Consider the following 25,788-nt stretch of genomic DNA (forward strand, 5'->3'; position numbering starts at 1 on the left):
ATAGCTTCTAGGAACCTTAAGGAAATGTGGTTTTCTCAATACTGTGATCATAAAGCCTCTCCCCTCCTTTGACCCCACCAGCTATCAGCTCAGGAAGCACCTGTCCTACCTTCTGCATATGAAGCAACTTGGAGCCAGAGACATGGACAGATGGAACCGAGAGTGCATGGCATTGCTCCTCCAGGTTTGGAGGAAGGAACTAGAAATAACACCCCCGAAGACCATCACAGTAAGCAGGACTGCCAAGAATCCATCCAAGAGCAGCTTGGGCACAAAGCCCACCAGGCACTCAGTGCTCAAGCAAATCTACGGTAAGTGTCCTTCTGGGCACTTGTAGTTTACAACAAGCACCCTCAGAGTGTCACGTCAGAATCTGAAATGGGATTTAATCACATTGAGCAAACCCCATTCAGGTCAGGTAGGAACTTTATTATACTTCATGGCACCCAGAGAATTCTCAGCACATTTAGTGCCTCCCTTCCAGCAATTCTGGGTCCAAGTTGGTGTGAGGAGGCATCCTGGCATCTCAACCCAGAGAGCCTTCTAGCCATGAGATTCTCTGCTGGGCCTCATAACTGAAAGCCTCACCATTGGAATCTCTTCAGGCCGCTACCTGGGTCTTCCCCTGACGTTATCAATTTGGAGAACTCCAGGCACAGGGAGACCGTGCCTGCCACACTTTGACCTTCCCTATGCTGAGAGTACAAGGTTACCTATCTGTGGGATGCTCCAAACCCAAGTACTACAGTAAGTACTTGCTTAGCAGATGAACTGCTGCAAATTAAAACATTTTCAGCTCTGGAAAAGAGCCCATCCAAATAAACTCAGCAGAGAACAAGCCTGGCTAGTTCCCCAACAGAAAAAAAGTTGAGCCAAGGCACCTTTAGAAACAGATCTGGGGCCCAGGCAGCAAAATCTCAGGACTTGACCGTGGGCCTTCATGGTATTTCCACACCATACCTAATTTATCTTGGCTGACACTTGCAGGCTCAAGCCTTCACCTCAAGGAACTCAGAACCTGGTCAGGCCACAGCTGTCATTGGTGAAAGATAGGTGATCATTGTTGGTTGGTTTCAGGTTGTTCTCAAGAAGGGAAAGTACATCATCCCGCAAGATCTTCAAAAGCCCATTCTGCACTGCGTCTCAACTCAGGTAAGGCAACCACTGCACTGGCAAAACAGATTGGGGAGACAGTGCAGGGAGGAAGGCTCCCTTTTTGTTTCATCCTCAAAGATAGAAGACATTAGAACAGAGACTGAAGGGTTTCCAATGGTCATTTGGTTTCAGGTATGCATGTTTTTCATGCCCCCTTTCATGTAATTATTACTACAGTCAACCTCTATCTCCAGAAGAGGCAAGTTACTTTTATAACCTGAAGCTATTATTGTTAACATTACCACCAGTAGAAACAGTAATTGGTAGCTGTTATGATCACCTTTACTTACTAGTTCACATAAAGGGAGGGGAAATGAAAATACTGTTATTCTTCAAAGACCCCAAGAGTTTTTGATCCATTTTGGTTCCACAGTTAAGATCTTCCACCTCTTTCCTAAGGACGGGAAGAGGCTCTTAACCACAAATTCTGGCTTTTGCTTTTTAGGACCCCATAAGGAAGACATTAATATTTAATAGCATATGCAGCTCAGGCTCAACTGCAAACTTTCACTCATACAGGAGCAGCTCAGGGAACTTTCTTTTCAGTTGCAAAACAAGAGTGTTTTACTCAGGGCCCCTTCATTCACACCAGCATTAAATATGGGTGATAAGTTCAGTGCTGTCAGCAGTTAATGCCAGGTCCAGTTTCTCATGGGTGACTATGGCAACACACTCCCCCCAGCCTCCCTGAGCTCGTCATCCTGCAGGACAGAGTGCAGCTGGGAAGGTGAACAATGACTGTCAGCATGAACTTTAACATTCATTTAGTTTTTGATGGAGGGGGAGACCTGGAGCTAGGGGGAGAGTAATTACTGCCAAACCTTTAATAAGAGTTGGGCAACTCATGTAATATAGGCAGGCTGATCGGGGAATGGTTGGTGGGGTAATTGGAAACTTTCAAAGGAATCAAGGCCCATGGTTCTAGTATGTAAAAAAACTCGTTATACTTGAGTGACTTGAAGTTTCAAAAACAGAACTGTCAGATATAACTACCAGAGAAGTAGCATTTAGACAAGTAAATATTATAAATTAATCAGCATTTTGTCAAGAAAATCCAGTACTATCAGAAATCTTTAAAAATGGTATTTAGCAACATAAAAGGTTTTTAAAGGATTCACAGTTAAAGCAAAGAATAAATTCAAAGAAATGCATAATGGTTTCTTAGGACTTCATATGAACCAACAGCTTGTTTGTGCTACACATATAATTGTGACTGGCTTACAAATGGACAAGGACTGAAGAGAATCTTTTCCTAAACCTACACTTGGGGCAACACAAGGTTTTATTAGGCCCACCCATCCCCAGTCACCACTAACCAGTGAATAAGGCAGATGGTAAGAACTGCTAACTAGTTTAGCTGAAGGCTGTGTATTTTATGCAGAAAACATGTCTGTAATTTCCATAAAATAGACATGACTTGAACATATATAGAAGTTTCTGCAATGTGAAATCAGATGCCAAATTGAACCAAAAAGAAATCATTAATTTTGGTCTTGTTCAAACCTTGGCTGGAAATGTTAATTCATTTTTTGCTTAGAGAATTCCATGGGGCCTCACGATCTTCTGATTTTCCTCACTCTTCTGTTTAGCTTTAGGAAGTTGTTTGGCACATTGCAGGTACTCAAATATTTGATGAGTGAAGATTGTTGCTCCCAATTTATCAGATGTAAGGCTGATAAATCATTCTGTCTCTACAAGAAACTGTCACTTTACTGAGCACCATGGATAGTCCAAAACTAAACCCTTATTTCCTTACCACCAATGAACTCTTCCTTACAGCATTAAAATTAATAACCTGAACATCTATCTGGTATTTGTTTTTAACAGTGAGCAACTTGCAGTGTATACACCTCCTTGACTGTGGAAGATCAAAGAATTTTTCTTATAACCTGCAATCAGCTACTCAATCAAAAAACAAAACAAAGCCTCGAGTGCCTGTAGAGGAAGACCGAGTCCGGGGCAGCTCCAAGAGCTAGTGCGGAGTTCTCTTTCTCTGCTGCTTCTCTTTCACATCTCGGGGAAACTTTAATAGCCATGCCTGAAGCCTTATTAGCCTGGAAATGTGGCAACAACTGAAAGTTCAGAGTGTTTGCTTTCTGCTCTCACACAGCACTGTTCTGTAAATTCTCTTCACCCGCGCTGGAAGGTGCAGGGTAGACTATGCCCGTGGTAACTGCCTCGCTGTCTGCCTTCACCTCAGTCAGCATGGGTAGAATTTACAATTAAGTCTAAGTCTTAAGTCTAAGTCTAACTAAGAATGTGAGTACTACAGGGACTACTGGCTTAGGATTTCTGCCAGGCAGCTGGCACAGGCCTGGTTTTTTGGCTCCAGTGAAGAACCTAAATGAGATGGGAGGAAACTGTCCTACAGCAGCCACCTTCATTTTGCCACTTTTCTGGAATCTAATGCAACAACTTCATTACAGACACCACATCCTGTTAGGCCAACATTATCAGTTTTAGGCCAGAATCATGATCCATTGTTTGCTTTGAGGGATTTCTGTAAGACCATCACAGGTGCTCTGTTCACCTCGGTTGATCCCGGAAGGCCACAGGCTGCTGCCACGTCTTTGTGAACGGCATGACTAGTATCACAGCACCAAGGAATCAGCCATTTACGCACAAAGTACCAATTCAGGCCTTAACATTCCACTTGTTTTCTGCCTGACCCGCAGAGGTCTTATCAAAATGCCATTCCTACTGACAGGGGAAACTTAACTACACATTCTAGCTCTATAAGAACACGAAATCTAGAGACTGGGGGCTTTTTTACATTTTTAAGGACAAAGCTAATGTAAGAATATAGACAGGAGGCCTAAACAGTGACATAGTAGGCTCACAAAGATTTCTAGGACTGCTTCCATTTTCTTAAGATTACTGCCACCCTTGTCCTGACAGTAAGAGATAGGAAGCAATAAAATGTTAATTACCTTTGCTTTTTACTTTGCTAATTAAATTATTACATGATTATGAAAATGTCATAGAAATAATTATGTATAGTTAATAATTTTTTAAGAACTATAATGGGTAATTAATAGAAAATCACTTTGACAGTAGTTACTTCTATCAGACAACCACCATTTAGGTACAGGAAAATCCAGAACAACGGTAGCACTGTCTTGAAATCTTGCTCCTGCATACAGGGCTCCAAAACCTCCGTAAATAACAGAACTCTACAGTGAGAAGCTCAAAGTCATGATGGATAAGGACAACCACTCCCAAACCAAACACAAAAACTGGTTTCTGTTGCTGTCTGAGTGAACTGGAGCTGAGAACACCACAAAGAACGAGGTTTGCCTAGATGCGATCACAAAAATTTAGCTAATTTCTTAGTAAATAATATACCATATGATCACTCTGTATTATATAAATTTTCAGTTCCCATAAAATGTAAAATATACTACCCCATAGCACGTGCGAGTCCAGGAAGCCAGCCTGCATTATTTTCCTACCTTTGTGCAAAAGAAGGTCCATAAACAACTTCTTTAAAAGTTCAGCTTTAATGACAAACATTTATTACATCAGTCTCTCTTCAAAATTAGATGCGAATAAACAATTTCAAACAGGAAGTGCCATGGAACCTCTTAATACACTGTGTTCAATGTGCTGGGCCCCTGCGGATGCCCAGTGATATACACGCTGAAGCAATAATGTAAGTCTGTGAGCCACTGCTCCTGAACACCTCCACTCTTCAATGTCTGCAGAGAAAAGCAAGAGTAATTTGAGAATTCTACCAAAATTGCTATGCTCCCTGAAGTGTTTTTCACATCCAAACAAGATCAGAGCCATTGCAACAGCATCTCATCTATAAATCACCACAGGAAAAGGGGACCCACTAACTGGGCATCGTCACAGGCAGTGAAAATTCCTCAAGTCCAAGTGCTACCACTTGTTTGGTTTGTTCCCTCCCGCTCAGATTAGGGACTAAAGAAATTTCATCATCACCATCCCCACACTTCAGACGTCCTCCCCTCAGGATTCTGGAGTCTCTAGATGTTTGTACTAACATCAACTGAGAATCATTCTACAGGACCAACTGACGATTTCTGTCCTCCTCTTCCTTACGGAGATGGGCTGATTCTCCAACCTTGGAATAATCCAAATTCTTGATTTTCTTCCCTTTTATTTCTGACTTACTATTACATGTACCAATTAATAACCCCCCAAATACCTCTACAAAAAACCTCCCTAACTCTCCCCAAACTGAAAACACCAAAGGAATTCTAGAGAACAGAACTGCCCCCCACCCCAAAACAGACACAGCTGAACACAGAGAACCAACCATTAGACAAAGCTGTAGCCTGCAGCTTCCTTCTTCCAACTACTTCCCACTCTCCAGGGAACTAACTGGATATTGGCCTGAAGTTTATTCCTGCTAAATAATTTCCTAATGACAGCTAACATTTGTAGAGCACTTAATAAATGTCAGCTACACTAAAAACTTTACTTGGATGATCTCATTTAATGGTCACCAAAACCCAACGAAGTTACTTTAGTCCCATTTTTACAGCTAAGAAAACAAGCCGGATAGGTTTTACAACTTGCCAAACTATCAGTTATCCAATAGTCTACTAGAATCCAGGTAGCAGTGACTCTGATGCCTGTACCTTTTCAAACGAAGCTGCCTGCCACCTTAATTCAGACTGAGTACTTTAAAGCTTCTACAGCTCATTCTGGGATCAAAGACATGCCCCGGTTCAGTGACCGGTACTAGACGGCAGAAGCCGTGGGAAATCGCCACACGGGGCTACACTGCAGGAATGGGCCTCGCACAGGATCCCTGGCCTCCCAGGAGCGCGGCGTGCCTTGCCCAGGAATCCTTTCTCGCACTGACAGCACATGCTTCTTACCGTGATATTCTTGATGATCTGCTGCACCAAGATGGCGTTGGTCAGCATGTGCGTCCTGAGGGGTGCGTGCTGCAGCAGCAGGCGCAGCAGCTGGCCCACCACCGGCAGCTCCTCGGGTGCAGCTCTGTTCACCCGCAGGCTCTGCAGCATCAATCTGAGGACTCGAGGCAGCAGAGCCAGGACCGAGACACAGACCCCCCACAGCTTGTCCCTGCAACAACACAGGCAGAAGAGAGTCAGCCAAACACACACAGGGAAAGTACCCTTTCTAGATTTCCCAAAACCGAAAATGTCCTTTTAAGAAACATGGTATTTTCTGATAAAACCCCAAAAACCAAAACTAGAAGAACTGGGTTTCATCAGAGCTCAATAAGCAAATCCAATGAAGAATTAGCCGCTCTCCCCAATTTAATGGGTTCCGGGAAGCCTAGCAACTAGCATTTTCCTGGGCTTAACAAGATGTTCTTAAAGCCCCCGTGATCTTACACAAGGCAGAATTAGCTAGAGAACAGAATGCTCTACACAAGCATACCATTCTCTGCCACTGGACATTATTCAACTGTCTGTAACACCAAGTATCAAAAGAGTAAGAATATCCCACTGGTAAAAAGGGAAGAAGAGAACTTCATGAAACTCTAAGAAGTCTATGACCTGGTTTGGGAGCCTCTTCAATGTTTCTGAACAGTGCAGATTTGCAAAGCAAGATGTGCTCACAAGGGAACAAATGGATTTCAGAAGATAGCCAGTAAGGAGAATATTACCGCACTACCAGGTCATGGAAGGCCTGAAATGGTAAACCCAAACTTCAGTAAGAATCATTCTCTTGGTATATTATACAGCAGGGATAAAAATGTTTTATGATAGAAGTGGATGTGTAGCTAGCCTAACCACATTCTAGAAGAATGTCAATTAAATGGAATGTGATACCTTTTAAAGGAAGAGGCCACTGGCTGCTGAAGGCTCTGACCTCAGTCTGTTAGTTTTTTACCAGAAATGCATAATCCTCCCAGTCCCCAAATCTTCCTAAGTGAACCTGGCCACCTCCAGATGTAGGAGCAGCCCTCTCATCATTTGACCAACCTCCCCAACTTCACAGACAGCAATTGCATCAAAGATGGACACTGAGTCCATTCTACCTCTTATCTAGGGAGACTTTATTCAGCTTGTTGATTCATGCACAGCCAGGGTAGGATAGCCATGTGCAAAGAGAAGAGAAAGCCAGCCTGTAGACACAGCTAATGAGGCAAAGGCACAGAGATAAAGACTACGCAACCTAAAAGAAAAGGAACAGAGAAAGCTACTTTGGTTCCTATTGGGTTTCAAATTCCTACTTCCACAATTCCTAGCCCTTGGGTTTTATGAGTTATTCCTGAAATGTTCCAATACATTCATTTTCTTCACTAACCACAACTATGATGAAAGGGCTTACACATACTACATCAAACCAAATATAAGTATACTAATAGGTGAGTCAAGTTTAGAATTCCACCTTCACACACAACTATAGAAAATTGTCAAGCCAAAGAGAAATACAAGAGACCTGGATACCACAAGTGATACAAGAGGAAATAGCACATGACAGCCATTTTTGGGTGTTCTGTGAGTTTTCACATATAAGAATAATTTTACTTATCCTATAAAGTGTTTATAGTACAGAACTGGAACCAATGAAGTTGAGGTTTCAGCTGAACATAAAGCAATGGTTTTAAACCACTCTAGAGAAACTGATGAAATTTTAGCATTTTGCATACAATTTCCAGGAATTCTGCTAACTCCACAAACTTCTGATATATTCTGCTCAGATAATACCAACTTCTTACCGCAAACAAAGAAAAATACAGATATTACACTTAAAACACACATACTACCGCCAAGCTCAAAAGACAGAACAGTTGAAATCTGTTGAGTGCTAGAAACTAGAACAGAACTCATATAAAGATGCTCACTGGGTACAGGACTGGATGTGGAATTTTAGGGCTGGGTTTTCAAACACTAACAGTATTGGAAGCTGAGGCTTCATGCACCAGGTGTGGGAGGCAGGGAGCTAGAACTAGGTTCCTTGTGTATAGCTGGAAGCGAGGAAAATGTCCCATGGCAGTCTCCACAGAACTCATATAGGTGTACTCAGAGAAAAGGTACCCATCCAAAACAAGTTTGCTCAACCCCATGAAAGACAATGTGTAGGGCCACACCTGCTCCCCAAAATAAGGGAGAATTCCCACACCAGAGAAAAAAGGAAAGAATATAACAAATGGACAGGAACTTTAAAGTAACACCAACAAATCAAGAACAAGCAAGAATGACTAAGAACCAAATAAAAACCCAAATTATATCAAAGAAAACAAAACAATAGCTGATGAAATAAAAACTCAATAGGAGAATTAAATAAAAGATGTTAAGACATAGAGGACAGAAAGGGAAGCTATGTTTAAAAGGGATTTTTAGAAGGATAGAACAAACAATAGGAAAGACAACAGAAATAATAAACAGTATTTACCAGACCTGAAGGAAAAAAAGCATTTGGGTCTTCAAATTAAAGGAGCACACAAAGTCTCATACCAGGACATATCCTGATTTGAAACGATAAAGAGAAAACAGTAAAACCATAGAAAAGAATAGAGTCCTAGCTACAAACCAAAAGGGCTCAGTCGAACAGCAGATTTTCCATTACTAACGAGTCAGGAAGTCAAAAGCACAGGACTTTCTTCAAAGTCCAGTAGCCACAGTTTTGAACAACTCAAATTGGTCATGCCTGATTTATTTTGCAAGCACTTGTGAAAACAAAGGCTCCCAGTCATTTGACTGGCACTTGTTACTTGTAACCTCATAAATGCCTTCTCTAAGGGGGTAGGAGTAGCCTGAAAAGTAAAGTTTAAGTACAGGTATACCCCACTTTCCGAAAGCTCACATTACACCACTTCATTGTTAGGAAAAGACCTATCTTGGTACCTGTTTTCACTAATCGAAAGATCACCAAAGAGAATTTCCACTTTTATAAAAAGGCAGAAAGCGGAATGGAGTGCAGTGTGGTTTACTACAGCTGTGGTAGAGGCGGCAGCACCCCCGGCAGCGGAGTGTCCTTCACCAGCAGCAAGTTGCCCGAGCTCTGACGATGTCTGTGAGCACCTGTGCTTTACCTCGATTTAACTTGAGCGTCCGTTATCAAGACGTGTCTTAAGGTACCAGAAAAGCCTAAGATAGCTCTTAAGGTGTTATGCTTAGTGTAAAAGTGAACATAATTAAGCGTATCGATTGTGGTTTGTGCATGTGTTGAATTTTGGGTCTGGGAACACTCAGAAATTTTTCCATTTAAGTTAACAGTAATTGCTTCTTCACTTGACACCATTTTGGAAAGTTTTCATAGGAACACTCCACTTTCCCATAATGGAGGAAACCTGTACTAAGACTCGGACAACATTTCTTTGTGACTAAGTAACGTCAGTCATCCCAAGAGATGTAAAAACATCAACCTTTTCAACACCCAGTATAAAACACTTTTAAAACTAGGCATTTAAAACAGGCGAAAAGTATCACATACACTTAATTTTGTTCTGTCCGGCCACATGAAGTCAAAACATGATGTTCCTCTACAGAAACTACAAAAGACCTTTGAAACTTCTTACCAAAGTGTTACTATAAAGCAGGGGTCCTAGACCGCAGCCAATCCAGCTCACTGCCTATATTTGTAAATAAAGTTTTACTAGAAAACAGCCACACCTATTCATTTACGTATTACTTGTTGCTTTCACACCAGGAAGGGGTTGAGAAGTTCTGACAAGAGATTTTTATAGCCTTAAAAACCTAAAATATTTACTACCTGACTCTATAGAAAAAAGTTTGCTAACCCCCGGTATAGAGAAACAAAAATGAATGAAATACATTTCTGAATCAACACAAATGCCTCTCACAATGATGAGAATCAAACCACACAAAAAATACATACAGTATGTTTCCTTTTATATAAAATTCTTTCAATATGAAAAACAAAAACGCTACTGTTTACAAATGTGCATAAAATGTTTTAATAAAAAGGCAAGAAGTGATGATCACAGAAGTGATCTCTGGGGGTTGTAGAGAGAAACGTAACTGTGACGGTGCATGGTGGTGTCTGCTGGCAATATTCTATTTCTGCACCTGGAGGCTGGTTAGACGGATGTTCCAATTATACTTACTCTTTAAACTATACAAATGTTTTGTATAAGCATATGCACGATATATTTTTATGATTTTAAAAGTTCAAAAAAGACTAGAAAAGCAAACATCAAAATGTTAACAGGTGAATATAAGAAATATTTGTTCATCTGTTAGATTTAAAAAAAAACAACTTTCTGCAATGAATTTTAGCATGCGTACCTAAAAGAACATAAGCCTGAGAACACTTTTTAAAAATTAAAGTGACGTCTTCCAAACTCTCCTAGAAGCTTTAGTCTGAATTTCATATAGGAGCAAAAGTACTGACTAACTGAAAACACTAGCATCTTAGAACAATATTCTTAAGTCCAAGAATTTAAAATCCCACTCTGGCAGTTCTCATGAAGGCCGAAACAAAACACAAAGGTTTGTACGAATAAACACATCCTTCTCAAGGCAGAATTTCTTTTCTTGCTAGACCTATAGCAATGTTAATAAGGGAAGCTCTTAAGAAACTAACTTTTCAAATTTGTAGCTTTAAAAGAAAATATAAAAATTCTCACAACACATAGGATTCATGAGGGAAAACAGGAAAAGCTAACTAGGTTTATGTAAACTCTGAAAGAGAATGTAGGACATTTCTAAATCTAATTCTCTTTCACTCTTATTTTTTAAATTAACTTATTGATTATTGGTGGGGGGAGTAGTACAGGTAGGAAAAAAATTAAAGTTGAAGAATACAAAACTATTACCTCTTCCTTAGATGTTCTGCTTCTCCTTTCTCTAAAGTGAGCAGAAAATACAGAAGACTGTAGCAACAAGAAGCCAAAAATGGCAGTAGAGTTTCACTTAGTACACACGTATGATCCAGGAGCTTACAGATAACACCCAAAACACAGCCAGCCGTGCTGTCAGGAATTACAGCCAACCCAACCTAGGCAGAGAAAAACGAGATTAATGACCTCTTCTCAACAGGCCCTCTTCCCCAAGATAAAATCAAACCCCACTAACTGGATTGTTAACCTTACATCACCTCTACTGAAAACTAGTATATACATAAACATGTCACCTGCCATACCTTTGAGGTCCTGTTTTCCTTTCAGAATTTAATCCCTATGTTTAATGAGTTTGAAAACATGTGAACTTGAAAAGTACTATAACCGAATCCACTACTTACTTCCCCTTCATAACGAAGTCTTCTAAAATGTTCTAGATGTTATAATTCCTACTAATGGTCAGAAATACCGTTATTTAAAAGGATTACTTCATGCATCCAAAGAAAGTCTTGATACCAATAATCACACTTATATGATCTTTAGATTATTCAGACTGGAAAACTCTAATAACTGGCACCACCCCTATACAGGAGGTCATTTTGCAATTAACCTTCCCCTGCCCTTTGATTTAGCTAGTCATTAAGACATGACTAAGAAAAATACTTGCAATGGAGACAGGAAGCTATTACTAAACACTTGACTGCTTCACTGCCCCAAAACTCAGGTAAGGGACACCATGTTATCCTAATTCATCTGGACTCTACTGTATTAACTGTCATTCAGGTGGACTCTTAACTTGTAACTGTATGTATGCATGGTTTAAATCTCCTAGAAACCCCTGTTGAGTAATCATTAAAAAGCCTGCAGGCTCTGAGGTCTTAACCTTTCTATCAGGCTGTCTGAAAACAGTGGCTTAGACTGACTGGCACGTTGATCTTCTACTAGGACAATGAATATAATTAAAAGAGGGCCTATATTTCTGGAGTGGAGATGGGAGAAAAAAAAAAGGCGGGGACACAAGGGATAAGGATTAGAAGTTTGATAGGGGAGAAAAGAGTACTGGGAATTCAAAGCAGGATTCTTCCAATTCAAGGGCAATAACATTTTAAAGGAGAAAAAGAGGTGTGGATGTGCCTATAAAATTATGCAAACAAGTACTGTCCCTGGAAGATAAAATCTGGGATCCCTCCCTTGCACTATAATACATTCTTCTTATTATTATTATAAAAAGCCAAAGGTCCAAGTGTAAACATTGAAGAAGTTAAAAAACAAAAATCCAGGCATACCTAGTGTGAATTTAATACCAATGGGAAAAGGAGACACCCACTTGCCAGAAGACAAGTCAGTCTCTCATGGCTGAGCTCACTCCCTCTAGTGACCAGGCCTTGAGCCAGTTAGGTGACATCCTTATTTTAGACCCCAAATCCTCTAAGTAGAAATTACGCCCTACTATGGATGATGGATTTCCAATACACTAACACCAAGCACATGTTAAAGTATTACAAGTCAGAAGGACCTGAGGCATAATTTTAAGGTCTTTCAGTGCACAGATATAAAAAGTAAGGTCCTGGCAAAAGGGGGTTTCCTCAAGCTCAAAAATTAATTAGCAACAGCCAGGAAACACACCAAGATCTCCCAGTTCTGACCATAGCATCATGCTGAGAAAGGTTATTATTAAGCCTTGATTCTCACTCTTCTTGGCTATGGCAAACTCAGTCTTAACCAACGAATCTATATGCTTTCTTGTGTAACAGATAAAAGTGTAAGTATATTTACCAAATGCTTACTGATGGCACTCTGCAGGATGTCAAAGCTCTGGCTTCGGGCAGGGATAACCAATAAACTGTGACAAACTGTCTGTCAGGAGGAGAAAACCAGTAACCAAATCAGGACATTTTAAGTCAGAAACAAGTTCAAGAGATTTTTTTTTAGCCACCTGCTCTACATATTTACAGGAAACTTAACAAAAAATGACTCTGAAGATGCAAAAGTCAAAGGTCAAACAATTATCTCATATATGGGCTAATTTTCCAAGTAATTCACTTATACATGTACTGAGCCTGACTTAGTTCTTCTATTCGCTGCCATGTACAGGAATGAGAGATGAGAAACTCTTCTCTTTAACAGCACTAAAGTTACTTAATTTACCAAGGCAGAGACTATATTTCTATTAAGTACAACAATAAAAAGATCTAACTGATGTCAACAAAAGGCTGATTAAAGCCTTTTTTCCATTCGGTAGAAAAAATACAAAAATACTTATGATTCAGGAAATACTAACACCCTGTTCAAATTAATTATAACACTGTCTCCTATTCCCCAAAGGTAAAAGAGAATAGTTTATAGGAGAAGAACAATAATGAGGGAGGTGGGAGTCAAATCCCTAATATTTTCCATTTTCTAAGTTTTCAAGAAAAAAAGAAGAGGGAAGGAAAGCATCAAGTTCTCAGAAACATCGTAACGGAACTTCAGAAGTTGATGGCATATAGTGCCAAAAATGAAATATGCAGAAAAATCTCATGGCGAGACCAAGACTGGCGGAAAGAAGAACGTCACTCTAGAAAGAGGCTAGTCAAGCTACCTTTAAGAGAACTGTCAATCAACCCTCAAAAATCAATAGTTCTATGCCTTGTTTTTCTGTAAAACCTCTCGTGGATTAATACCACTCAGTTTTCACATGGCAAATTTTCTTCTTTTATACCTGTAAGTGGCAATTTTCTTTACCTTTTATACCTGTAAGTAACAATGTAAATAACATATTTCCACTGCCATCTTCCCACTTCAAAATGAGCACAGTATTTCCATTACCAAAAGGTAAATCACGTTTGAATAGGCCCATTTAATAACAAATGACCACTGACCACATAATCCCTTTCCTCTGTCTCCTGTTCCCTTCCTGAACAATTCAGTTCTAAAGGTAGGCAAAAGCCAGGTAACCATCAGCAGTACAGTGGATGGGAGAACTGTAGTGGCCCAGAGCAAGCCATCCGTGAATAAACAGAGGAAGACTGTCCCTGAGAGGTGGAGTTCAAATGGGGTGAGGAAGATACCTACGCAGGAGAGGGGTGGCACCAAAAGGAGAGTAGTTATAGACAGAGAAGTTAAAGACCTACATTCATGCAAAAACATACACATAAATATATATATATATAGCAGCTTTGTTCATAACTGGCAAAATCTGAAAGCAACCAAGATGTCCTACAGTAGGTGAATGGATAAAAATCTGGTACATTCAGACAATGGAATTATTATTCAGTACTAAAAAGAAATGAGCTATGAAGCCACACACACACACACACACACACACACGGATGGAACCTTAAATGAATATTACTGAGTGAAAAAAATACAATCTGAAAAAGCTATATCCTAAACTATACAGCTCCAAATATGACATTCTGGAAATCGCAAAACTACAGAGACAGTAAAAAGATCACTGGGTTTGGGGAGGTGGGGTGTGAATAGGCAGAGCAGAGGATTTAAGGGCAATGAAATTACTCTCTATTATACCATAATGATGGATACATGTCATTATATATTTGTCCAAACCCACAGAAGGTACAACACCAAGAGTGAACCCTAATGTGAACTACGGACTTCGGGTGATATCAATGTATCGATGTAGATTCATTTATTGTTAACAAATGTCCCACTCTGGCAGGCAATGTTCATGGAGGCGGCTATGCATGGCTGGGGGATGAGGGGGGGAGGATATAGGAAATACCTGTTCCTTCAATTTTCCTGTGAACCTAAAGCTGCTCTAAAAATACTATTAATTAAAAAAAACTTTTTTGGTTGAATTTAAGATCAGATTAAATACTGCAGGAAAAAATTCAGTGAACTTGAAGACGGAATACTTTCTGAAACAGACAGGGGAAAAGGTTTAAAAAAAAAAAGTGTCAAAGGCCGCCAGGATAATATCAAGTGATCTAACATACACATAAATTGGAGTCCCAAAGAAGGGCTCAAAAACATTTTTTGAAGAAATAATGGCTGACATTTTTTCCCAACACAATAACTATAAATCTAATAAAATATTCAGGAAACATCAAGCTAAGGAAAAAAGCACAGAAAATAACACCACGGTATAATCAAACTGCTGATAAAAGTGATAAAAGGAAAAATCTTTAAAATATGTAGGGAAAAACAGCACGTAGAGAAAGACGGATTACATGCAGAAAAACAAAGAATGACCTCACTTATCATTACATGTTACATTACAGTAGCAAATGGTATAGTATAATATGAAGGTACACTTTGTTAAGTTAAAGAGTAAACACTTTGAAGCAAATTACTTCACTTTTAAAAACTTCAGTAACATGTAAAACTAAACAATAGTTTGGAGTTACATGCTAATATGGTGAAACTATGAAGAAGTAAGAGTATGATAAAATTTAAAACAGTGTTACTCCAAAGGGAGATGGGAAAGGCACATAGGGGTTTGAAATATAATGAAAAATGTTTCTATTTCTTTAACTGGATTTACGATTTATTATTATTCAGAGCTTATCCATTTTAAAAATATTCTTTTACAACCATTCAATATTTTATAAGGGACAGTTAACATTAACCTTAAAATCTTTCATTGGCTCTGGAACAGAAATCTCCATTTGGGAAAAATATCTCTGTCCAGAGATTCCTTTTCCCTTGTGATCTTTCCCTGTTAACTACTGTTTCCATCATTAACAGCAAAGTCCAGAGCAATGTATAGAGTGTTATTTCTATAAAAGGAGGAAAACAAAAAAATGTATGTAGTCATTTGTGAAGACACAGAAGACATCTGAAAGAATATATTTAGAAACTGGGGAGGGAAAAATGGGTGGCTGAGAAGGAATGGAAGACTTTTTACTATTCTCCTTCTGTTCTTCTGAATTATACTTTCTGAATAATACCTAGTCACAAAGTCTGATTTTAAAAAAAATCACTTCAGCCTAGGCAGATAAAACTACAACAAAACAACTAAGAAATCTCAACTCTACCAGCTAGTAACTTGTTCAAGTGAAATAATTAGAAAAGTAAGTTTTTAGACTAAGGATCTCAAAAACTGTGTGTTTCCAATACGTACTTTAACATGAAAAGGTCAACTTAAATACAGCAAAGTTTACCCAAAAGAAAATTGAAATCTTTGCTTAAGAACTTCAAAAACTAAAAATGAGACTTTCAGATTTTTCCTAATTTGTGTCTTAACATTTTAAAGACAGCAACCCTGAAGTTTAATAAATGTCCCTGCCAAATGTTCACTTCAGAAATATAACTAATCACATTTTCATATTGTGTCTTGGCTTTACACAATGATGTGCTTACGAAAAATTTAAATTTCAGAAAAAAGTTATATGAGCTGTCCAAGTTACCAAACTAGACGCTGGCAAATCTATACTTGTATTCTGGGACCCATTAATCCCCACACAATGTTTTCTCTAATACATCATGATAGTTTAAATATATTAGAAATAGCCTGTCTTTAAAACGACTCCCTTGCTACTGTTGGCAAACCCAAACTCCCCAATCTAGTATCAAAGGCCTTCAACTCAGTCTTTCTTAGCTTTCTTCATTTACCACGGATGGAATAAGATAAAATTTTAGGTTTTAAATAATTAGATTGGGTGCCCAATTCATTATTTCTTCTCACTTTTTAAAATCCATTATTTTTGAAGAACCTACATAAACACAGTACCAAGCACTAAGGTAATAGAGAGAAGATAAATGTCATTGGCATGACCTGACCTAAGTGTTGTGATCAGAGTCAGAAAAAGTCATGAAAGAAATGCATTTAATATCTACAAAAGGGACAGCCCTAAGATATAGGGCTATATAGCTTTTTGGATTCTGACTTAACATATTAATTAAGTCGCCTAATTACAAGTCTTACAAGTCTAAGATATGGGAAGAACACGAACAGTATACAGAATACAAAATAGAATGAAAGAAGTAAATAGATCAGTTGAATAAAATCAACTGATATAACAACAAAACAGAAGTAGGTCGTAACTTGAATCTAAATACTAACCTGTTAAGACCACTGACTAAGGGATTTAAAAAAAAAATTAGACTTTTGGCCTGGCAATTATGAGTTACAAGGAAAGAATATAGTCAGAGAATATAGAGGCCTTCCGAATCATTAAAAAGAAAATTAGCTGGCAGAGAAGATAACCTCATAATTTGCAAGAAAGATTTAAACCAAAATCATTTGGGATGACATAAATACATTCTTACTGAGCAAGTATCTTTCAATGCAGGGAAAGAAGTTGAAGAAATGAATAATAGAAATTAATTAATGTAGAAATGTTTTAGAGAATCACACCCTTAGTATTAATGTTTGTTTTTGCATATTTAATTTATGTATTTGTACCATATAAGATAATTTTGCCTATTAGGGTAAAAAATCAGCCTTAAAATTCCAATATAAAACATGTCAGTAATTAATTTAGACTACTGATTATAATTTGAATTTCACTATAAACAGTGCCTTAAGAACTAGTTTATTTCACTATAAACTTAAGGTATTAAGATTTATCATGTTTAAGTTTAAATTTATTAGATATTTAAGATTTATTTTAACATTTGTGTAGGTTTGTCAGAAAACTGAACTACTTGACAAATAGTGAATATATTAAAAGTTATTTAAAACAGTTTAAAATTTTAACTGTAAAAGAAATAAAATATAATCAAAATCCTTTTAAAGTGACTGCTTAAATTTACTACATTTATCTAACAATATTTTTAAGTTGAACTTTAAAGCTTGAGGAAAAACCAGGGTTTTAACTTTAATACACTACATATTAATTCTTACAACCAAAGAGACTGAACAATCTTTTGTTTAAAAAAAAGCCACCTTCAAAGATTTCAAATCCTAAAGTCTTCCTCACCATTCAATACCTAAGTGAAATTCTTCCTTTCCCATGAAAGCTTTCTTTTCCATATATGTATCCATCTTACGCTAAATAAATTTGTCTCTGTCATTCAAATTGCTAATTTATTGTATTCTAGTGGCACAATTTCTAATAATAAGAAACACTTCTCTTTTAGAAACATACAACTCCTTTCCAAGCTCATAAGCACTTCAGAACATGGATCATGTCTTACACAACTCAGAGTATCTGCTGTGCGGAAATCCTATATATAGTAACCATTGGTGACTGATGAACTGAATAACCATCAATTTCTTTTTAAATGCACTATTACCTCTGTTACATCCCAATGATGTAAAAATTGATCCAAGTCTGTAAGGTAAAGAAGCACAGGGGAAAGCTGTGTCTGGATGACATGAGGAACTCCTCGGAGGTTCTGAAGCCAAGTCAACTCCTCTTTTGAAAACCCTAATTTAGGTACAAAGAAAGTCAAATTAAAAAAACTAATCACAAACCAAGTGACAGTCTTCAAATTTTTATAAAAAAGAGATGACATGTACCTTAAGTTAAATTCATTAAACTACCTTGTTTTCTCTGAATTTCTGCATCTCATGTAGTATTTTAAAAAATGAATAGCTAGCAATGAAGACAGTAACAGTGATATAATTATGTACACAAATGATGTGTCGATCCAATCTCTAATACAGCAAGAAATAGCTTTTGCCCCTTATATAGAGGGGTTTACCACTTTTATCCAAAAAAAGTGAAAGGAGTAACTTTCCAATTAATAGTAGCTTAAAAAAAGCAAATGAACATTAAAATAATATATTCCTTCATATATATATATATATATATATATATATATATATATATATATATATGTATATATATATATATACACACACACCAAACTATATTCTCTTATATAATAGCTCTTCAAATGTTTTAAAACTACTCTTTCCCTCCTAAATCTCTTTTTTCTTTTTTTTGATAATGCACATGTAGTTCCTTCACAACTACACCTTATACAAAATTTCTGATTCTCTTACCTTCCTACTACACTTGGCCTGACCGACACAGAAAACTTGTCGAAGTCCCTCCTGAAAGACAGCTCTCAGAATGATCAGAATACCTGCGGAGTCGTCTGAGCCTAGCTTTCTGCTTTCATGTTCAGATCACTGTGTTTCCTGAACAGGCATCACCTAGTTTGACAGCCACATCACATCACTGACTCCTCATGAGATTTCTAAAACCACTAAACCTTTTGCCAAGTACTACTATGACACTGCACAGGATATACACTAAACCTTTTGCCAGATACTATTATTACAACATAAAGCCCCCACTTTCATCTCAAATGTGTATATCCGAAACTATCAAATAAATATGTAGGAGTCTACATTTATCTTTTTATGTAGTATTTATCTTGCAAGATTCAGTTCATTATCAGAATCTGTCAAGTTCTTTTTGGATTCTGACTTAACATATTAATTAAGTCTCCTAATTACAAGTCTTCAAAAAATTTCAAAGAATCTCATTTTTATTACCCAACTACAAAACTGAAATGTTGAACTAGTACAATCATTTAAAACAATAGTTACTAGTTACACATCTAACTTACATTATTTCTAGACTCATTTTACTAATTTTTGAGGGCAAATAGAATGTAGAAAATGTTTAATCAAAATCTAATGCTCAAGTTGAACATTTTAAATATGTTTAAAATGGATATTCTGTTCATCACATTTTTAAAGTATGCAATGGGGCGTCCTCTGGCTATTTGAATATAAGAGTCAAATATCTCCACTGCTCTATAAACAAAGATAAAAATAAAGCTGAGAAATAAGACTAAGAAGAAAATGAAAAAATAATCATTTGACATTCAAATAATCCCCAAGTTTTTGGTACTTGTACTATGAGAGATTGAAAGACGAATCATGCATCTCCCTACCTCAAGAGCCTGACAATGTAGGGTACAAATAAAATTCCTTCAAAGATTTCCACTTATTAATCAATAAAAATCATTCTAAGATAGATAATTTATCATCTTCAAAACTTAGAACCAAATATATAAGACAGGAGATTTTAGGATAATCTTCATACTAGGTTTTTTCCCTTTAACTTGGCAGGTAAATGTGGTTACCTGTAAGTGTTGAAAATAAGAAGCTGAAATAGTCTACATCACTCATCAACCAGTCTTTAACTGAATACTTCCATCCAGAAAATGATGATCTATAATAAACAATGGAAGAACTATTATTACCGTAAGTGACCAACCTGAAGACTCAAAAATAGCACAGTCTATAACCATTCTTTCTTTATTGAAAACGAGTCTGATTTAATAGCTTAAAACCCATAGTATGTATCTACTTGATATATAAGGGGGTTCAAGTACCATAGTATGGAAAATTTAACGTCTCACATATTTATATTTATGTAGTTTTGTTAAAAAGCCTAATTGGTTTACGTATATAGTATAACTTAGAAAATTTCCACACCATTTGAAAATCAGTTTTGCTTTTCAGTAGCTATGTATTTACTACTGGATTTTTATGGAGTCTTATTCTTGCTTACTTTAAACAAGCTCCAGCTTCCTACCTAAGCCAAAATATCTTAATTAGGCGAAGAATACTTCCATTTAACACCACTCTAAGATGACTATGTGTTCCTATACTTTGCAAAGCTGTAACTAGGTCTACTTAACAATAGCACAGCTAAAGTACTGGAAGGGGACTCAAGGGAACAGCTAAATGTAAAGCAGCTTCTCATTAAATGAGGATTATCTGGTTCCTGCTATGAGACTGGTTTCCAGGGACTCCTTTAAAAACTCAATTCAAGGTAAGGCTCAGAAGGAAGAGAACAAGTATCAACCAGGAATAATATAGCAAAAGGGGCTGAGAAAGATCAGATCCAACACGCTGAGACTACAAATTTTATCACAGATATCTGAATAAGTATCAGACAAAATTAGGAGTTTCTAATTCAACTAGAAGCACTTAATAAACATTTTTACTATTAAATGCATTTAACCCAATGAAAACAGGAATCAACTGCACCATCCAGTGGCTAAAAGAGGTTGCAAATCCATTTAAGAGTCTATTTTGGACCAACGACAAGCAACAGGTCACACTGTACTTAAAACTATGATGCCCATATATACTGTTCAAGCCAGACACTTCTGAGAGTGATAGGGGATGCCAGTACTAATTTGCTGGGACAAAAGAAGTAAACGAACTGCTCCTCACAGGCCAGAACATATAGTCACCCTCCTTAAAACCAAGCCAAATTTCTTAGTCCAAGAATTTCTCCCATCTTAAGAGATTTTTATCTAACATTTATGTCTTATGTTCCCCAATCTAGCTATAAACAAACTAGGGGCAGAGAACAGGACTGAGCAAAGGCCAGAGGAACACCACAAGTATAATGGTATGGACAAAACATAAAACTCTAAAAAGCTCTAAGCGAGTGGTATAAAAGGTAGGGGCAGCAACTCTAAATACATTTAAAAAAACAAAATGAACACCAATAGTTTTTAGCTGATGGGTTTTTCCACACATGGAACGAACTGATATTCGTTGGTGGTATCCTGCTTTTAGATAAACTCCCTGATAGAACAGGGTATCAGAACTCCCAAACCTGAACTGAACTTGATTTCAGTCCCATTAGTGTGACAAACAAAAATCATAAATGATTAAAGAAATATTTCAGGCAAATCTTGCAACAGTGCACAAATAGATGGGATTAAGAAGACTATTAGTACAGATGAGAGATAATGAAAAAGTTAGCTAGTTTATCGTCATGGTCAAGAACAGAAAGGGATAGTTTGAAGAGAAAACCAAAGATATGAAATAACCCCAGCATATGTTGAAAGGAACTAAACATTATTCTTAAATTCAAATCTAGGAAAAGTGATACAATGATGCTATTTGCCTGAGAAAAGTTGAAAAATCCCAGTTTATTATTTTTTAAGAGATTAGTTTGAATGGGAACAATACAGCTACAGAGAGAGAGATCTAACAGACTTTGTAAATACTAAAAATCAAATTTCAACTTGGTGAACTTTCAACTACAAAGACAATCAGCTTTTAATTTAATGATCATGAACCCCTATTATCTCTAAGTTAATATATTTTCTCAACACTCACCCCACATTTCCACAAAAAGAAAAAAGACCTTTGAAAACTTCCTTGACAAAAGTTAGGCATAAACATAACTGATGTTGATAAAAATACACCTTCCAAAGAGAATCAATTTCAAAGGGAAATGTTCAAAAGGTGATTTAAACTGAATGTTAAAACAGATCCTCCATTAGTTACATCAAAGGAACAGAGTGCCCTCTAGTGGAAGTTAAACACAAGATCACTTGAGTTACATAAAAAGAAATAACATCTATTTTTTTTTAAAGGCCTAGCTTGTTAAATAATTGTTTGCATTAGACAAAGAGTAGGGTTTTCTTTTTTTTTTAATTTCTAAGGAAAAAAAAACACGGGAAACTAATAGATGTTTAAAATACTTAAAAATAAGACCAAGTCTCTCTCTAATGCTCACACAACAGAATAACCCTTGAATTTTCACATATAACACATTGCAAATAGCTCTCTTCTGCTAAAAGGAAAAGTTATCATCAGTTATGAAGCATACTTTGGGTAACCAGATTCAAATATATGTCCTATACTGGTGTGAAAAGACTGGCAAACAAAGATAAAGAAAGTCTACCAATAAAGTGAGCTGCTCCTGTCTAACTAGGGTAGGGGATCTACACAAAAAGCTACAGGAAGCTAGTCTGTAAATTTTACAGTTACAGCCTAGATTTCAATTTCTGCCCAAAACCGTATCAGACCCTGTCCACAAGCCACAATAAGTAATAAATATTGCTGAATACTAAAATACTATGTCTGGTGATACAAACAAGATGTTTAAGGATTCTGTGAACACTCGCAATATGAAACACTATTAGTTATAAAACCTTTCAGAGTAAAATGATAAAGCCACCGTTGAAAACATCCTGACAGTTACTTGAAAAATTAAACAGAATATGATCTGTCAATTCCACTTCTGCATATATAGCCAAAAGAATTAAAAGCAAGGACTCAGAGGTTTGTACACCAATATTCACAGCAGCATTATAGCCGAAAGATAGAAACAACCAAAGTGTCCATCAACAGATGAATAAACAAAATGTAGTATATACACACAATGGCACATTACTCAGCCTTAAAAAGGAAGGAAATTCTGACACATACTACAAGGATCAACCTTGAAGAGTTATGCCGAGTGAAATAAGGAAGACACAAAAGGACGAACATTGTATGATTCCACTGACATGAGGTACCTAAATAATCAAAATCATGAAGACAGAACAGCGGTTAGCAGTCACTGGGCGGGGCAAGGTGAAGGAGAAGTTATTCTATAATGGGTATAGAGTTTCAGTTTGGATGATGAGAAAGTTCTGAAGATGGATCGTGGTGCTAGTTACACAACAGGAATGAACTTAATGCCACTGTCCAGTTTTAACTGCACACTTAAAAGTATGTTTTAACACACACACACACACACACACACACACACACACACACACGATTTCAAGTGATTCCTTGTCTTGAGTCCACAAACTTATTTAGTGCACCAGCTACACTAATTTCTGAGCTCCCTGAAAGGAAGGTCTGTACCACAATTCCTTAACACCAAAGGTTTTAAGCATAGTACTCCCACCTACCATGGAACCCTTACTATACGCTTTTGATTATTTCAACCCTTTTTCCAATCTATCTCTTGAAATCATTGAACAAATAACTCAAAACAGTCTTGCTCTAGTGAACTTTAGCTAGCAATAACATCAACAGTTTTAACTGTTGCATTAAGAGCAAATGAAGGTAGTAGCACTGTGATTTTAAAAGCCTCCTGTACTTCACAAATTGCCAAAAGAAGGGATGAGGGAAAAGATTATACACTTAAAATACAGCTCACTTGAGCATGCTACCTCATGTGCAGTATCCCAATAAGCATGGCAGCTAAACTTGAACTGAGTCTTCCCATAATACAGCAACGACTTAACCGAGAAAGCAAATCAGCAGGCAAACTGGGCAGAAAATATACAAGCTGGACCAAACACTGCTGAGAAGCGGCTGGCAGAACCACCACAGCGCCTTCTTGTGGATCTAGTGGGGTAGACAGACATATTAAATTCAACGACAGTCAATTTACAAACCAGAGATTAAATTAATAAAGCAGACTGATAATTTTCACTGTTATGCTAAAGCTATTATTTTCACTGTTATGACTAAGTTCTATCATAAAGCATGTATGTATGGCTTAAGCTATTTTCTAAAGTAAAACATAACCATTATTCATTTAAAGATATATTTACTGTAATTAATTTCATAACATCCAAGTGTCTTATTTGAATTATGAACTTTGATGGGGGTAAAGGGATTGGACACAATGCAAAACAGTAAAAATCAAGTACTTTTGCTAAATAGTGACAATTAACAGTATCAGCCTAATCTAAAGCAAAAGACCCCTTCATATAAGCAATACCAAAACTACAAATTTAAACATACACCCCGAAAGGTGAAAACAAACCAAATGTCCACCACTGAAATGAATGGATAAATATAAGTGGTATTTCCACACAATGAAATACTACTCAGCAATAAAAAGAAATACTGATACATGCTTCAATATGGATGAATCCTGAAAACATGTTAAGTGCAAGAAGCCAGACTCAAAAGGCCCCATATTATATAATTCCATTTATATGAAATGTCCAGAACAGGCAAATCCACAGAGACAGAAATGTAGATTAGTAGTTGCCAAGAGCTGAGAAAGGAGGGAATGGGGAGGGACTACTAATGGGTACAGTTTCCTTTGGGGGATGATAACATTATTCTAGAATTAGATAATGGTGATGATTGTATAACCTTGGGAATATGTTAAAAAAATAACTGAATTGTACACGTTGTGAAATGGCAAATTTTATGGCATATGAATTACATCTCAATAATAAATATAAATTATATATATGTATATATCCTAGAATGCTTTTGATATTTTTGCTTAAAATATTAAATAGTTCCAGGGATGAATAAATATTAATATATGGAAGTTATACAAGATATCCATGATGTTAAAATGAATAATTTCCCACCAAAGCTTCAAAGGTTTTTAAACACCTGAGTTTTAAATTTGTGAATAGCAGGTGAAACTTAAAAGACAATTTAAGAATGCAAAAAGCACCTACAACCATTAACCTAAAATCATTCTAATAAAGAATACTTACTCTTGCAAATGAATTTATAGTTTGATGTTTGCTTTTGTTTCAGCAATCTAATCATGACATAACTAATTCATAATAATTTAAAAGGAAGGCAAGTCTGGAGAGCTTCCCTTAGAAACTTCTTTCCTAAATCAGGGTAGACCAGTGATAGCCTACAGTTAAACCAACTCTTACCATAGATTCGGAGAGCAGTAGCTTGTAAGCTTTTTAGTAATTCTTTATGTGCTCGTGCTGCAGCAGTATGGATGATATCTATAAGCTGTGTTGAGAGCTCAGGGTTTCGGGAGCCAAGATGAGCGAGCTGCAGTGGTAAACCAGCCAGCCAACGGGATAACACTTTACTACGATATCTAAGAAAGGCCAAGGAAGAACAAAATAAAGTACAATTTCAAAGACAAGAGAGAAATTTAAAGATTTTTTAATATAAGTAAACCATAAAAAGACAAGTCATTTATCAATAACACCACATTTACTCATTTAAACATTTGAGAGCCTCTGAGATTGTCGGCATCATTTATTCAGCTGTAGCATTTTCTAAGGTTTTACTCCCTAAATTAAAAAGTTCATGTAATTTGGGGCACAATCTAAACTGTATTTTTATCTTAAAGTACACAGACACTACTTAACTCTTTGTGTACTACTTATCTTATTATTAGTGTTAATTATTAAACTATATTAACTCATGATGCATTCAATGTAGAGTGTCCCCACATTCAATGGCTTTGACTTGTCATTTCAGTTCTTTAGTATAC

At 36.9% G+C, this 25,788-nt stretch overlaps 2 protein-coding genes across 4 annotated transcripts in view; one reads left to right on the top strand and one right to left on the bottom strand.

Moving 5' to 3' along the window:
* INVS (inversin) overlaps nt 1-4,724 on the top strand; it is a 117,553-nt gene extending 112,829 nt beyond the window's left edge. The window contains exons 15-17 of one of the 2 annotated variants that reach the window (XM_019729227.2): nt 82-311; nt 1,078-1,152; nt 2,983-4,724. In XM_019729227.2, the coding sequence (XP_019584786.2) occupies nt 82-311; nt 1,078-1,152; nt 2,983-3,131 (454 nt within the window). In that variant the 3' untranslated portion in view covers nt 3,132-4,724. The remainder of the gene's footprint in view (nt 1-81; nt 312-1,077; nt 1,153-2,982) is intronic. The other variant, XM_019729229.2, reaches the window with a different exon arrangement.
* Nucleotides 4,637-25,788, bottom strand: part of TEX10 (testis expressed 10) — a 42,225-nt gene continuing 21,073 nt past the window's right edge. Inside the window, exons 8-15 of one of the 2 annotated variants that reach the window (XM_019729232.2) lie at nt 25,211-25,386; nt 23,741-23,918; nt 19,904-19,992; nt 18,095-18,228; nt 12,689-12,769; nt 10,889-11,070; nt 6,006-6,216; nt 4,637-4,853 (exon numbers count right to left, since the gene is read on the bottom strand). In XM_019729232.2, the coding sequence (XP_019584791.2) occupies nt 4,740-4,853; nt 6,006-6,216; nt 10,889-11,070; nt 12,689-12,769; nt 18,095-18,228; nt 19,904-19,992; nt 23,741-23,918; nt 25,211-25,386 (1,165 nt within the window). In that variant the 3' untranslated portion in view covers nt 4,637-4,739. The remainder of the gene's footprint in view (nt 4,854-6,005; nt 6,217-10,888; nt 11,071-12,688; nt 12,770-18,094; nt 18,229-19,903; nt 19,993-23,740; nt 23,919-25,210; nt 25,387-25,788) is intronic. The other variant, XM_019729233.2, reaches the window with a different exon arrangement.

The sequence above is a fragment of the Rhinolophus sinicus genome, linkage group LG04, assembly GCF_036562045.2.
Source record: "Rhinolophus sinicus isolate RSC01 linkage group LG04, ASM3656204v1, whole genome shotgun sequence".
NCBI classification, from domain to species: domain Eukaryota; kingdom Metazoa; phylum Chordata; class Mammalia; order Chiroptera; family Rhinolophidae; genus Rhinolophus; species Rhinolophus sinicus.